Source organism: Rhagoletis pomonella, unplaced genomic scaffold (assembly GCF_013731165.1).
Source record: "Rhagoletis pomonella isolate Grant_MI unplaced genomic scaffold, Rhpom_1.0 Rhpom_scaffold_00007, whole genome shotgun sequence".
Classification (NCBI taxonomy): Eukaryota; Metazoa; Arthropoda; class Insecta; order Diptera; family Tephritidae; genus Rhagoletis; species Rhagoletis pomonella.
Genome location: NW_023458561.1, coordinates 16,387,992 through 16,403,416, shown reverse-complemented (window position 1 = coordinate 16,403,416; position 15,425 = coordinate 16,387,992). Strand labels below are relative to the sequence as shown.

Sequence of the window (15,425 nt, the reverse complement as noted above, 5' to 3'; positions counted from 1 at the left end):
GTATGAGTTTTGGCGGGATGCCAAATTCAGACATAACGGCGTATAGGCAACTACTTCTAGTGCTGTCGAAAGCGGCTTTAAAATCCACAAATATGAGGCGAGTGTCGACCCTTTTCTCGCCTGTCTTCTCCATCATTTGGCGTATTGTGAATACCTGGTCTATGGTGGATTTGCCAGGTCTTAAGCCACACTGATAAGACCCAACCAGTTCATTGACGGTAGGCTTCAGTCTTTTACACAATACACTCGATAAGACCTAGTAACCTATGCTTAGGAGGCTGGTCCCGCGGTAGTTGTCGCGAATGGCGGGGTCGCCTTTCTTGTGGATTGGGCAGAGCACACTTAAATTCCATTCGTCTGGCATGCGTTCATCCTACCGTACACAAGAGTTGATGCATGCATTTTATCAACTCCTCGCCGCCGTACTTGAATAGCGGCATCTATTTTCTTTGCAGCTTCCTGTTCTTTCGGGCTCGCTGAAATCCGACTACTGCTCGCAATAGTCGGTTTGTTGAACAGTGCTCTCTGAGATCAGGTGTGAGAGTCGAGTAGCGAAAGCACTGGCTGTCTGTTGTGATTGCAGCTTTTCGACGTTAAGCTTTCGTTGCATATTTATGTCGGAGTGTGCCTACGTCTAAAACACTGGAAGCGTTCTTTCCGTCTATCACAACATGATCGATTTGGTTTCTCGTTTTTCGATACGGGGACAGCCACGTAGCTTGATGCATATTTTTGTGCTTTAACCTAGTACTGCATACTACCATGTTTCGCGCCCCGGGGAAGTCGATCAGCCTCAATCCGTTGTCGGACGTTTCGTCGTAGAGACTGAATTTTCCGACGGTGGTTCCAAAGATCCCTTCCTTGCCCTCCCTGTCATTGAATTCGCCAAGCACGATTTTGATATCATGACGGGGGCAGCGCTCATAGACGAGATCTTTGGATGCCTCATCTTTCTCTTCTGTTGGGGCAAGGGCACAGATGAGTGAGATGTTGAAGAATCTTTTTTTTTCCTTTGATGCGGATTGTGGCTAGACGCTCGTCCTCCGAGATGAACGGCCGTACTCGGCGACGGAGTCTCTCTCCCACCACAAATCCAACTCCGAATTTGTGCTCCTTTATATGGCAGCCGTAGTAGAAGTCGCAAGGCCCCAGGCTTACCTTGTCCCGTCCATTTCTTGCTCGCAATCAAATACACTTTTATATAGCGAGCCGTTTGTTCTAAGAAGACACCCGCTTGCAGCCGCACCTACTGGTGAACAGAGGCTGCAGACTTCAGTGAGCCCTTTAACCGAATAAGTCGGAGTGGCTTCACCGAAGATCTGTCTCTTTCTGCCGTGACCCAAGGCTGCACTCGGATTCGTTACAGCATTTCGCACATGGGATGCTCACGTTGCTCAGAGTGCGCAAACGAGGACGGAAGAGTGGGGATTGAGTATAGCCGTGCAACTGTAACTGCATACCCAGCGGACCGACTATTCGCCATTGCAGCTCCGCTCCAGCTAGAATCCTTCGCTCCTTGCTCCTTTGCTCCGCTCCGAAACCCTGTTTCTTTATTAATCCACCGATTTGGTTCGTTAGTAGCTTGATTTTTTTTATAACCGAACAGGCTTTAAAACAAATGAAAAAAATTTAATGTTTAAATTTTTTTAATTTTTACATAAAAAACAAAAAAAATTTGGAATGATCAATTTCTCAGAAACTATCAGGACTATCGAGAAGTGAAGTTTATAAGCTGAATAACGGTAAACTAAAAATATTTCGAAAAAAATAAGCTCGGTTTTCGGAATCGGATAGTGGCATCCATAATAAAGTTTTGGTGTACACCAGTGTAACTTAAAAAAGAGTATTTACGTTGGCATTTTTGCTCAATATTTTTGGTTGTTCTTGCTAGTCGCATATTTGTTTTTTCAAAAGTCCCAGGATTATCGATTGAAACTTGAAACATCCATAGAGAAAATATAACGCTACACTCCGTAACCTCTTATTGCTAATTAATTTTTTATTCAACCTAATACCATCAAGGGCAACTCCCATAAAATTGACAAATAAAAAGTTTAGAATCTGTAGTCTCTAGCTCCTCGGGGAGTTGCTTTAAAATCGACTGCAAGATTTGACTTAAACATTTTATAAGTTTAATAAAAGCTTGTAAAAACTATAATGCTTTCGATAATGCGAAACCGCTTGGCGAATTTTCACTCATGTGCGATGTGGTTGTATCAAATATTGCACAACCTTAATTTAATTACATGCATACATATCGTTACCTTACTACAAAATGACCTATCTAACATTTTTGTTTTTTTACAGAGTACTTAAAAACTTTATACAAACTAAAGTTCTTCAGTTGCGGTTTTACTCGTTATATTGGTTTTTAATAAACATTTAAACTGATTTTTTGATGTAGTAATTGATTGTAGATTCTATTAAGTCTTTAGTGAGTTATCTACCAACTTTTTGTTTGTATAAAAATTAAAATGGCGTTCGTCGTGGAAAATCGGGATTTCATCGAGCGTGCAGCCAGGATTTATAGCATCGGCAAGAACGATAATGCTAGTGACCACATTCATAACAGCACGGAAAACTGCAATGATGACTGCGCCGAAGCAGATTATCCAGCCATTTTGAAGGAAACGCTTACCACATTCACATGCACCGAGCGCATTGCGTTCGGCACAGTAGTGTGGATTTTGTTTGTGATTTCATTGTGCGGTAATGTTGGTACTTTGCATGTGAATTTCCGGCGTAAAATACGACCCTTTCATCGGGCTTCCCTTATTTCGTTGGCGGTTAGTGATTTGATGAATACCATTTTCCTGGCAGTGCCTTACATGAGTAAATTTTCGACACAATTTGTGGAGCTTTGGGTAAGTTAAATAAAAACTTGGCTGTTAGCGAAGTTCTCTAAAACTATTTGATTTTTTAGTATATGTAGGTACATACTAGAGGGCTGCACGATTACATAAAAAGGTAACATAATCGGCGATGCCAACGCAGCGAGTACACGATACATAATTGTAAATTGAGCATAGCAGAATCGCCGAATCGTTGTGATCGTCAAGATAGTTACACGTTATTAACATATTACCGCAACATCTTAATTAGAAACCTTTGGATGTTGAACTTGGCGGGGCATATTCTAACTTAAGTTTATATAAAGTAGGAACCTAATAGTCTTTTTAAAAAAGTGTGATAGGTATATTCTACTATATATGAAATACCCATAATTACCAACATCCATATGCAAAATATTATTCTTACATTGATTTACGTTTCTAATTTTGAATGAATCGAAAATATTTAAGTAAATTTCTTACTAATCAGTTAAGGTGACCTTCTTAATTACTTTTTCATTCGAAAAATTGGGTTTCGTCCGGATTTTTAGGTTGACTTCCTTCATCGACTTGCAGTCTGAACATTGGCCGCACTGCTATAGAAGATGCCCACTTATTAGCACAGTTATTACTTGACTGCGGATTTTTATGCAAAATACGTAACTTAGAAATATGTACCACATAGCTACAAGCAAAATATATAAATTTGTATACAATTTGTTTATATTTAAGTGTAGGGATGTGCCGGCTATCCGGTCGATTATCCGGCCGTTTTTTTGTTATCCGAGTATCCGGCCGGTTTCCGGATTTCGATTATGAAAGATTCAATTTAAAAATCTAGTTCAGAAATTATTATTTTTTTTTGTATTTTTTTAATCCAATTTAATGTTAGATACCATTGGTAATTAAAGTTAACAATTTTAATATTTTTCTTTATGAAAAGAAGCATTTCCGAATTATCGGGCAAAAATCTATTTATATTTTCAACATAAATGCTACCATGCACTAAACACACTTTCTGAGTTCACTGAGGAAGGTGGTGCGTAGAGATGCATACTTTATTGCCACTGTAAACAAATTCTTTGCGGTTATACTTCCACCTTATTTAAGGATCTGCTTGTCTAGGTATATGGGGTAGCTGTTAATATTTCTCCATTTCTAAATCGCTGCCTTTTGTCTTGTACGGTCTTGTCTACCCATCGTTTGCCAATCCACATCACTACAAAAACTGGAATTAGCATCAGAGTCGTTGGCGATTTCCTCAAAGCATTGCCCAGTTTTTTAACTGACTTCCAAAAAAGGAGGAGGTTATCAGTTCGTCGGAATATTCCGATCATTGGATCATGAAATATATATATATTTTTGTTTTTAATTATTTTTTTTGCTAAAAATTACTTGTTAGCTTTGGGTCACAAAATATTGCGTTAACAGTAGGATACGGGAAGCGGACGACAAACATGCATGCATGATAGTAATTTTCATCACATCTATATATATAAAAATGAAATGTCTTTCGTATGACGGCGATGCCAGACCAAACGGTTGAACCGATTTCAATTAAAAGCACATTTTTGGACGTTCTGTGTGGAAAGTTCTTTGATTTAAATAAATTTGAAATTTTTTGTTGTTGTTGCCGAAAAATGAAGAAAGCTGAGACGTCACGATTTCACAATTTCACAGAGTTTTCCGTATATGGAATGTTACTAAACTACTAAACGGCTGTACCGATTTCGTTTATATTTGGAACATATTTCAGCACCTTGAAGGGAAATATTTCGGATAAAAATTTAATCGCTAGGTGGCGCTGGGTTCGGGATATTCATAAAAATCGCACTTACTTGCTGATTTGGCTCATATTTAGAAAACAATTTAGCCAATTTAAAAGAAATATTTGGACTTGAAACTTATACGATAGGTGGCCCTGTGGCCGAGACATCCCCAAAAACTATTTTACGCTAAGAGAAGGATATATCTACTATATATTTGTGGAAGTATGTATGCATGTATGTATGTGCCAGGTTGCAGCCTAAACGGACGGACAGAATCGAACAAAATTTTGACAGAGTATTACCATGACACCTGGGCCTACAATAGGGTAAAAAATTGGGATTCGACAAGGGGGCGTGGCACCTCCCATAGGCGTGAAATTTTTAATCAGCCATAACTTCGAAACTATAAGTCACATGAACTTGAAATTTGGTATGCAGTCATATATATGGATGGTGCTTACAGTAGAGTATATATAAATGACTTTGTAAAAGTTGGCGTGGCACATCCCATAGGCGTGAAATTTGTTATCAATCATAACTTCGGAACCATAAGTCACATGAACTTGAAATTTGGTATACAGTCATATATATGGTGGGTGCTTATAGTATGGTATAAATAAATGAGTTTGTAGACGTGGGCGTGGCCCATCCAATAGGCGTGGAATATTTTATCAGCTATAGATCCGAAACTATAAGTCATATGAACTTGAAATTTGTTATTCAGTCATACATATGGTAGGTGCTTATAGTAGGGTATATATGAATGAGGTTGTACAAGTGGGAGTGGCACATCCCATAGGAATATTTTATCAGCTATAACTCCGGAACTATAAGCCACATGAACTTGAAATTTGGTATGCAGACATAACTATGGTAGGTGCTTACAGTAAAGTATATATAAAGGGGTTCGTAAAAGGGGGCGTGGAACGTCCCATAGGCGTGGAAATTTCTATCAGCTTTAATTTCACAACCATCTGTCACAAGAAATTGAAATTATGTATGCAGACATATCTGCGGTAGGTGCTTACAGTAGGCTATATATACATGAGTTTGTAAAAAGGGGCGTGGCACATCCCATAGGCGTGAACCCTTTTATCAGCTATACCTTGGGAACCATAAGTCCCAAGAACTACAAATTTGGTGTGCGGGCATATCTACGGTAGGCGCTTTAAGTAAGGAACATGCCATATGCGTGAAAAATTCGGAATCATATGTCACTTGAAATTGAAATTCGGTACGCAGACGTATCTATAGTAGTGTAAGCACCTATCGCATACTCATGGAGATAAATTGTGGTTGTCGGAAAAGGAGGCGTGGCACTTCCCATACACATCGAATTTTTCATACTGCATATCTCTGAATGTGTTCATGGAAGAGTACTGGAACTTGGTATGTACAAGATATATAAAACGCGACTGGTCATGAAGAAAAGTTGGGGCTATTGGAAAAAGGGACGTGGCACCTCCCATGGTAAATTACTCTAAAATGGTATAGAGATATATGAAACCAATCCCATGCTCTTAGAGAAAATTGGGGTTATTTGAAAAGGGGACGTGGCGCCTTTCAAACGCACTGAAACTATTACGTATCTTTATATGCATGTACAGTTTTGCTAAGTTATTTAAGACGGCAAATATGCCTTCTGACAACCACCAAACCGTAATATTAGAAGACAAATGCGTCACTAAAAATCATGAACGTGAACTCTTGGTGAAAATGTTGGACCAAAATGTTTCAATACACGGTTAAAAATTTCGGTTTCATTTTAAACTTTTTGGACTACATATATGACCAAACTACATATGTAAATTCAGTTTCAAATACAAACCTTCTAAATTTAAAATAAAGAGGGTACATATGTTGGGTTTAGAATTTAAACAGTTCGGTTTAAATTTTAAACCCAAACATTTTCATAATTAAGAATAAAAAATAAAAATAAAATTTCATGCTCCGTCTGATGAGGATTGAACCCGAACAGTCTTAGTAGCAACCAAATGTATCAAGCAGCTTTGCACACTCAGCTACAGCCATGCATGTAAATGTGCTTTCATATGTTGAGTTTGAATCAATACCACATTTCGCTGTGTGCAAACATTTTCTATTTTTCGGTTTAAATTTTAAACCAAATTTGCTATATAAAAAATATATGCCTACAAAAATATATGTACACGGTCAAAAATTTGGGTTTAATTTCTAAACCACGCTGGGACTACTGCCTTTTTTAATCTTTTATAGTCTACTTTTTAAACCAGTCAATGTGCATGTCCAATTAAAGACATACAAAAATATATTTTCTTCTTATTTGGCACTACAACCGTTTGTCAGTTCGGGCCGAGACCAAAAAGCTTTTCCGATTGCCTCTCTCCTGTGCGAATTTGCGCCGTTCGGTTATCCCGAGCGCAGACAGATCCTTCTGCACTTAGTTCTTCCATTGCGTTCGTGGGCGCCCTTGCTTTCGTTGTGCACCCATGGGTGCGGAGTCGAAGGATCTTTTCACCGGAGCATCGTCATCCATGCGTACAACATGTCCAAGCCAGCGCAATCGCTGTGCTATTATAGTAGCACAATGCCACTAAGCGCATTTTAAAATTTTCAGGCAATAGCCTCATGCGATTATCGATTATATTTTTTGCTACTTGTGTGAAATATTTTATTTTTATCAGTATTTTTCTTTTAATCAAATTATGTTGAAATAAAAGTCAAACTAAAAAATAAATTGCCAGAACCCCCCCGAAAAAAAATCTTGGCTACGGGCCTGCTAAGTACTATAGAATTCGCCTTTCTGTGCTGCCAGAAAAGAGGGGCGGAAGAATTTTTTGCGCAGAACTTCTATTTGTGTAGGCGGCCTTCGGAATTTTTTTATTAATAATTTTCACAATAGATTAAAATATAGTTTTTATAAAAAAATACCGCTGGCGAAATCGATTAAAACACGGTGTTTAAAAAAGGGGCCGCAGGCGAAAATTTAGAATAACAAGTGGCGCGATTTTTGTTCCGAATTTGCAAAATATACATATTAAAATATTGTGTTATATTAAAACAAGTAAGATAGTCTAAGTTCGGGCGGAGCCGAAAATTAAATACCCGGCACAAGTATTAAATATATATTTTTCACCTTTACGAAGCCTACCGCTACATGGTAAGCTGGGGTGTATCAATTTTGAGTAAATTAGCGTCCTTAAATTTCGAAATATTGAAGTTTCAAGCATTTCTGAAATTGACCGTCATATGAAAAGCGGCCGTAATTTTAGTCCGAGTCAATAATTTTCAACATTTTGCTTTTATGTGGCAAGCACAATAACCATACCGAGTTTGGTACAAATTGGTGGAACGGTTACCGAGATACATATGCATATGTGATCATAAGTGGGCGGTGCCACGCCCATTTTCCAAAATTTTATCATAAACGTGTTTCTTGGTACAGAATTGTTGCAAGCATCAATTTTGAATAAATTAGCTTTAATATTTACTGATTTATCGAAGATTTTGTATTTCTCTAAATTACCGTTATATGGGATGTGGGCGTGGTTATTGTCCGAAATTTTTCGGCAATTTGGTATGCTGTACTAAGGCCAACAACTGTGCCAAGTTTGGAAGAAATTGGTGCAGCGGTTACCAAGCTATACACATGTAACCATAAGTGGGCGTGCCTACGCCCATTTTCCAAAAATTTATAATATTCTTATTTCGCGTCTAAAAATTATAGTAAATATTAATTTTGAGTGCATAATCTTCAGTAGTTACCAAGATATCGCATTTTCGTATTTCTGAAAATGACCGTTATATGGGAGGTAGGCGTAGTTATTGTCCGATTTTGTCCATTTTCAATATCGGATATCCTACGCCAGAAAGAAATGCACGTAACAAGTTTCGTTAAGATATCTCAATTTTCAGTCGAGTTATCGTGTATATCGTATACAAGCAACCGTTATGTGAACAAAGTTATAATACTGTTGTGCACAAGTGCGTTCAAGTATAAAAAGTGAAGTTTAATATCCAAGTTTTCCAATTTTTAAGCTTAGTTCACAGCTGAAGAAAAGTTACAAGAAATGTTTTTCATTATTTCTTTCGATTGCAAAAAATACTTTGCCATTGTTTTACATTTCCTTAAAGAAATATTTATATACATAACAATTTTAATACAAAATTTCTTTTTCATTTCTTGAGCGTGTTTTTATATGCTTTTTTTTCTTGAGAGCTTTAAAATATGCTTTAGGTTCAAAAGTAACATTATGCCAAATGGGGTTAAGACACCTTATATTTAAGAAGTGACATAACCCCAAGTACAAAAATTGGCCTTCTATCACTGTATAAGGAACCACTTAAGGTAATGTCATGGTACCGTGCGAAAATTATTCGAAGTTAACTACTTTAGCTTGGTGAATATTCAACATAAAATAGGTGAACTGCATAGGCGGAATGTGAACGAGTTCACACAAAAAATTCATGATAAGGCTGAATATTAGGCATATAACAAATGTTGACGAAAAATTTGGCATAGCACCACGTGGTGGCAAATATTGTACAAGTAATGAACATCACTTTTTTAGGTGATTTCGGTTCAAAAACGTTCCGCGCAAAAATGGATTTCTAAAAAAAGTCAGATTTTTTTTAAATTTTTTTTAATATTTTTATTTTTACATTTTTGTCAATTGTTATATGAAATAAGTTATAAGTTTAAAGTATGTGATGATTTACACAATGGTAAAATGTCTTGCACAATTTTAATTGCACGCTCTGCGCAGATGTTACTTCGCTGAACTTCCTCAATAGCTGATGGTTTATTTACCCAATGTCTGAGAAAACATTCATTTGCTTTTGTGAAGCCGGCCAATGATTTCTGTAGTGTGGCGAAATTATTTTTGTTGAAAGTATGATCGGAAAACCAGATTTCGCTCCAAGCACCGCACACAAACTTACAAATAGGATATAATTGCAAACGATATTCAGGAATAAGTATAAGGGCTAAAAGTGCCAAAATAGCTCTAGAATTCCAACGGGCATTATTGAGTGCTGGTATTGTTTTAAATTTTATGTTGGGAAAACGTTCATTTTTCTCGAAGTATTTAAAAGATTCGACCAATTCATATAAGTATTGCATGTCATTTCGCCATTTAATGCTTTTAACCTTAATACACTCTTTATTTTGTTCATGCTCTTTTTTTAGATCATCGTAATTTTCTATTAAATTTGGAATAAAATTGTATGAAATATTGGGCGATGATGTTTTTCCCTCTAAAAGCTCATCCATGACATGTTTTAACATCAAATCTAGCACATGATGTTGACAACCAATATACTGTGGAGCGGGCAATGAAAAGGATTACAAAAAATTTTGTTGGCGAGTGACAACACCATGGTGTCTGCCAGTATTCACACTGGTTGTTCTTGCATAGAGAACATTAAATAAAAGAGAAGAAGTATGTAACTACGCTCTCGTCTCGTTAGATGTAAAGACATTGTCGCGCGCACAGCTGTGTTATTATTATTTGACTATCGAGTTCTTGAATAACTTGCTTTTTCTTTTTTAAATTTTTTAATATTGAATCAGAATTTTCTGAAGAAAAATTAGTTTGGGGTGGGTGGGGCACTTCCCTTAGGTCCATTAAAAGGCGTTTGGAATAATAGGAAGATTATTAGTTAAATAAATATCTATTATTATGAAGAAAAACGTGTACACTGTACAAAACTTTTTTTGTTTTTTTCAGCAGTTCTGATAAAAAAGTAATTTCGTTTTGCGCGGAAACTTTTTTGCAATTTATAAAAAAAAAAAAAATTATGGGGGTTCATACCTTTTTATGCTCTATTCGACTACGGTATGCCGTTTTTCGTATTTGCAAAAATTGTAAAAAGTTATATGCCTACTGAATATAACAATATTGTGTAATTTATAAAGCGTAGTCTATCGGATATTAGATAGATAGAATATTCGAATCCGAATCGTATTTTTTTACATGGTATCCGGAATCCGGTTATTCGGCAAAATCTCTATCCGGCACATCACTAGATAACTGGTACATATTTTGAAGCTCCGTTTTCGGCATTAATATCCGCAGTCTAGTTATTACACCGCTAAGCTATTACAAATCGACGATGCTGTTAGTAATCACAAGTAGCTATGCTACTTTCGCATCGTGGTAATCGTCAAAAGTGTTAGTTAATAACCAGGGCTCGGAATCTCATGCACTAAAAAATCGAAAATATGCGCATATAGTGTGTATTCAAAATTCAAAAATATGCGCTATAAACAAGTAAAATATACAATTAGAAATATTTTCCTAATATTTTATTGCCGGTACAAAAACAAATAACAAATATATTTTAACAAGATAATAACGAAAACAATTAACTTCTAAATACAATACATATTTATGCATAAAATTAGTTTATAATTTTAGCAGACAGTCACAATCTTGTGGAAATAGAAACATTGACAGTTTAACAGTGGTTCAGATGAATATTCTGTTGGTTTAAGTGGTGACAAGCTATTAGTAAGTTTGCCATTTATATTCCACAACTTGTACTACCTACAGCCGTTTAGCGACTTAAATGAATTTCAGTACGTCATACAGAGAGAGGCAGCTACACTCCAAAACATTTTGCAGGAATGGCTTGCCGAGTGTCTTAAGCCTCATCCTTGCGAGAGCTGGACACTCGCACGGTAAGTGTTGAACTGTCTCTTTTGAGCCAGAATTATCGCGACTGTGACAAAACCTGTTGAAGGGTAATGCAATCCTTTCGGCATGCACATCACCGGGACAGTACCCTGTGCTCACTGCAGTAAGTTTGTAGGTATCTTCTTTGTTCATTCTTAAGAGAGCTTTGGCTGTAAGTGGTTCGTAGGAAACCCAGAACTGCCGGGTAATCCTATACGATCATTCACAGTTCCACCCCTTCTTGGCCTTCGAGTGTTATATTTCGGTAATTTTTGTGTGTGACGCATTCAGTGCGGAGCCGCACCTTGCCAGTTCGTCCACGCCTTAATGGCCGCTTGGCTATCCGAGAATATATTCAGATGAATATTAGGAAAAAATTATAGGCAATTTTATGTCGAGAGTTTTCGCACTAAATTTAAATGGTTGTAAATCAAAAAAATGCGGATATATGCAAAACTATATGCTTTTATTATAAAATATACTAAAATATGCGCACTAAATATGCAGAAACAGGTATTTTTTGCAATATATGCAAAACTTTGCATTTACTGCAAAATATGCAAAAAAACACTAACGATTGAATGCCATTTTAAAGGAAATCTCATGATTCGTAAAGAAAACTTAACCATTTCCGTTGAAGATGCCCAATAAAAACATGCATTTGCATGAAAAAGTACTCGTATGATACTATTGTAATCGTGCAGGCTACTGGTACACACATACATATTTATATACTGAGAAAAGAGTTTCTCTCAACACATGATTTTGATATAGTTACATTATTTGGTTATAGTTACCAAATCATGTGTTGGGAGAAATATATTTAGCTGACTTTTTTCTGAGTGTACAGGGTGTCCTTGACCACCCCTCTCCATTCCCTCCATTTTAGAGCGGGTGGACGGGTGGGCTGGTCGTCTGGGACATCCTGTATACATAGATATGTACATATCTGTGCCGTTCAATTCAAATAGCCTAAGTCAATTCAATTAAAGTTTCCCTTTAAAGCCACATTTGATTGGGTTCCTAAACAATGTTTTAACGTTTCACTAGCCGAAGAGGTGTAGTTCATGATGCCCTTTTAATAAATATATAAACATTTTCAAGGGAAACTGATTATTTTTTAATTCAAAGTCAAGCATTCTAAAGTCACTTAAGCTACTTTAATTGAACGGCACAGATATATTACCACTCTTTATATACTCATTCATATCTTCATCTTTGTTTTTCTTCCATTTCTCACAGATACTTGGTAGTACCATGTGCCATTTGGTGCCATTCTTAACCACCGTAGCTATATTGGTCAGTTCGATGACGCTTGTGGGCATCGCTTTGGATCGTTATTTTGCAGTCATGAGAGCCGTAATTAGTTTTTGGAATCCTGGTGCCATTTTCTGCGTGCTCAGCATGCTCACTATTTGGGCAACATCCATGGGCATCTCTTATCCAGCGTTACGCGTTTATAACTTATATCCCGTTTACATTCTTACTGTTGCTACAGACGCTAACGTTGATGGCTCACTGGAAAACTTCACTACAGATTCATCAGCAACGTTGTCGTCAACCGAAACTACATTTACGTCTTCACCCATTGTCGCAATAGATACACAATCTGGCTGGGAACAAGAGGCCTTCAACAAAAATGTGTCATACATACCGGTGACACAGGATGCGCTTGTGATTATGTGCGCTTGCGCCAAGGTAAGAATAGTTGGTGCTTTTTACAAAGCGTATGGGGGGTGGGGGGGTTTGATGGTTGATGCAATATTTGTGTGAACTGTGGCAATTGACGAAGCTGCTTATCTATCTTTTCTGTCCACTGCCGATACATGGAGCTGCTTTTTCCCGGCAAAATAGATCGATTGCTCTAATTAGTGTTTCTGGCGATGTATCTACCGCTTGTCAGCACGCAACACAATTATTAGTAACGATTTTTTGCTATTTTAGCCTGGCAGCTATTGCTCCGTTTATTAGCATTGCTGATGATAACCGTGATAACAACTCTTTAATTCGTATACGTAATATTTTTCCTTTCTTTCAGTCAACTATCATAACATACTACTTCATTGTGTTCTACATAATTTTCCTACCTTCAATAATTGCCTTTGTATGGATCAATGCAGTTATTGCCAAACAGCTATGGAATAGACGTCATACTGCCGCCGCCATTGATGAGAAACAATCAAATGAGGCGAAACATTTTCGAAAACGCCAACAGATCCAAAGTGGTGGTGTTTATTTGAAAAAATCTGATGACAAAGAAGACACAAAGGAACCAGCCATTTTCAATTTAGCAACTATATCTAGTAGTGTAGCGGCTGTCGAATATGCCCGCGTCAATGGACCCAATCCAAGGGATCCAAGCCACATTAGCGCAAAACCATATATTTTAACATGTACACCAGCGCAATTAGTGCCAACCAAACCCTACAACAATCGCGAAGCGCGTCACATTCGAATGTTCATCGTCATTATTGTGTTAATTTCCACATTCCTCTGTCTCCGCTTACCCGCGTGGATTTTCCTTCTAATACGCCTGCATGGCTATGACGCCCCACATATGGAATCCTGCCTTAACTTTGCCTTTGGTATTCTAAATCTAACCAGTTCGATGTTGAATCCGTTCTTGTATACCTACCTGTCAGAGACAATTAAAATTGCACATACTATTAAGAGAACTGTGCGCAAAGTAGTTTGTGGATGCGGGTTGCGTCAGCAGAAGCATAATCATGCCGCCACGCGGCCAACAGCGACTTATGGCGGTTGTGATTGTGGTGGCATACCTTTGGAACATTCTACACGGATCTGTTGTGGGAGCCGTTGGCTGGATAAGTTCGGTTTTTGTACTCAGAAACTACTTTGCGAATTCCTTTGGAGCAATAGTAATAATAACAAAGAGCCAATACACCTAATCTCGGATGATGGACCAAAAGTAAATAGCTCGATGGATGCTAATGAGAAGGACGAGGGTATCGATTGTGGTGCTGAAAGCATTGACTCCGATAAACAGATTTCTCCTGGGCTGTTGATGTCTTCTTCGGTAAAAATACCAATGTAATCGATGTCATGACAGTGCAATTGTGTATAAAGGTTCCGTTTGTCTAAACTTAACCTACGTAAGAAATCGTCAATGATTAGTCAATGTGTCAATTTAGAAAGAAGCAAAAATATTTTGTTTTTCAGATGATTATCACTTTGCCGCCTATAAGCTATATCAAGAAATTCCTGAAAAATAATATATTGCGTTGGCCAATATATTTATTAGGTTACGTTACGTGAATTACGCTAGAACTAACTTAGCCTTAAAAAGTGTTTCTTATTTACAAGTGTGACTTTGTTTTGTAGTTTGGAATCGTAGAAAACTGTAAAACATATATAGATATGTGTGTATAATGGATATGAATATCGTCGTTTTAAGTACAAAACCGCGTATCAAGAAAATGCAAAACTCCGTATGTGAGATTGCCATGATTTTGTAGGAGATTGTAAAGCTAGTCATATTTCAAAACGATTCTCTCTTTTATCCCTAATTATCTCTTCTTTTTATATATAAGTATCGATATTTAATTATAAATGGATAAGGGCTTTTTTGGCACAAATGTCAGTTACGAGGTTTGGCAGAACGACGATACGCGGTTTTGTATTTTAAACGACGATATATGGGTAATTCCGTGTCAAATCGACGTGTTAGATTCGACCACTATAATGAAGTTTTACCAGCAGAAAAAAAAAATATTTGCAAAAGTTTTGCGAAATTCAAAATTTCAAAATTTATTCCAGCTTTTCAAGTTTATTTTGTTAATATCTCAAAAATTATTATAGCTGCAAAAAACGTCTTGGACTCATTTTAAAAAGAGGATACCTGGGGCTACAAAAATATATGTATTCAAAAAATAAATTTGGAAAATGCGAAAAATTGGAAAATTGCTAAATTTTCAAAATTGAATAAATCAAAAACCAATATTTTTTTGGGAAAATTTTTTATGCAAGGCACATCTGCATGTTTTTAACATAAACTTCCATGGAGGTGTTTTTGCTTTCGCATTCTATTAATAAAATATTATCAAATTAATACTCAATTTTAGTATTTTGAGTCATAAGTGTTAAGTGTAAGGCGATTGGAGGACAAATTAATCTATATGAATTAAAGCTTCATCTAGCGAAGGAAAGGG

The 15,425-nt window shown here is 36.9% G+C and overlaps 1 protein-coding gene across 1 annotated transcript; it reads left to right on the top strand.

Annotated features, from left to right (window-relative positions):
• The first annotated feature begins 2,474 nt into the window (after nucleotides 1-2,474).
• On the top strand, nucleotides 2,475-14,311 carry LOC118743601 (tyramine receptor Ser-2). The gene is made up of 3 exons (XM_036476367.1): nucleotides 2,475-2,864; nucleotides 12,499-12,954; nucleotides 13,295-14,311. Exons 1-3 carry the CDS (start codon nucleotides 2,475-2,477, stop codon nucleotides 14,309-14,311), a joined length of 1,863 nt encoding a protein of 620 aa, XP_036332260.1.
• The last annotated feature ends 1,114 nt before the right edge of the window (nucleotides 14,312-15,425 follow it).

What these genes read in the sequence shown, in the direction of transcription:
- LOC118743601 (XM_036476367.1), top strand. Translation starts at nt 2,475, where the DNA reads ATGGCGTTCGTCGTGGAAAATCGGGATTTCATCGAGCGTGCAGCCAGG. An exon ending in CACAATTTGTGGAGCTTTGG is followed by an intron (nt 2,865 to 12,498) that starts GTAAGTTAAATA and finishes CATTTCTCACAG; the next exon opens with ATACTTGGTAGTACCATGTG. An exon ending in TTATGTGCGCTTGCGCCAAG is followed by an intron (nt 12,955 to 13,294) that starts GTAAGAATAGTT and finishes CCTTTCTTTCAG; the next exon opens with TCAACTATCATAACATACTA.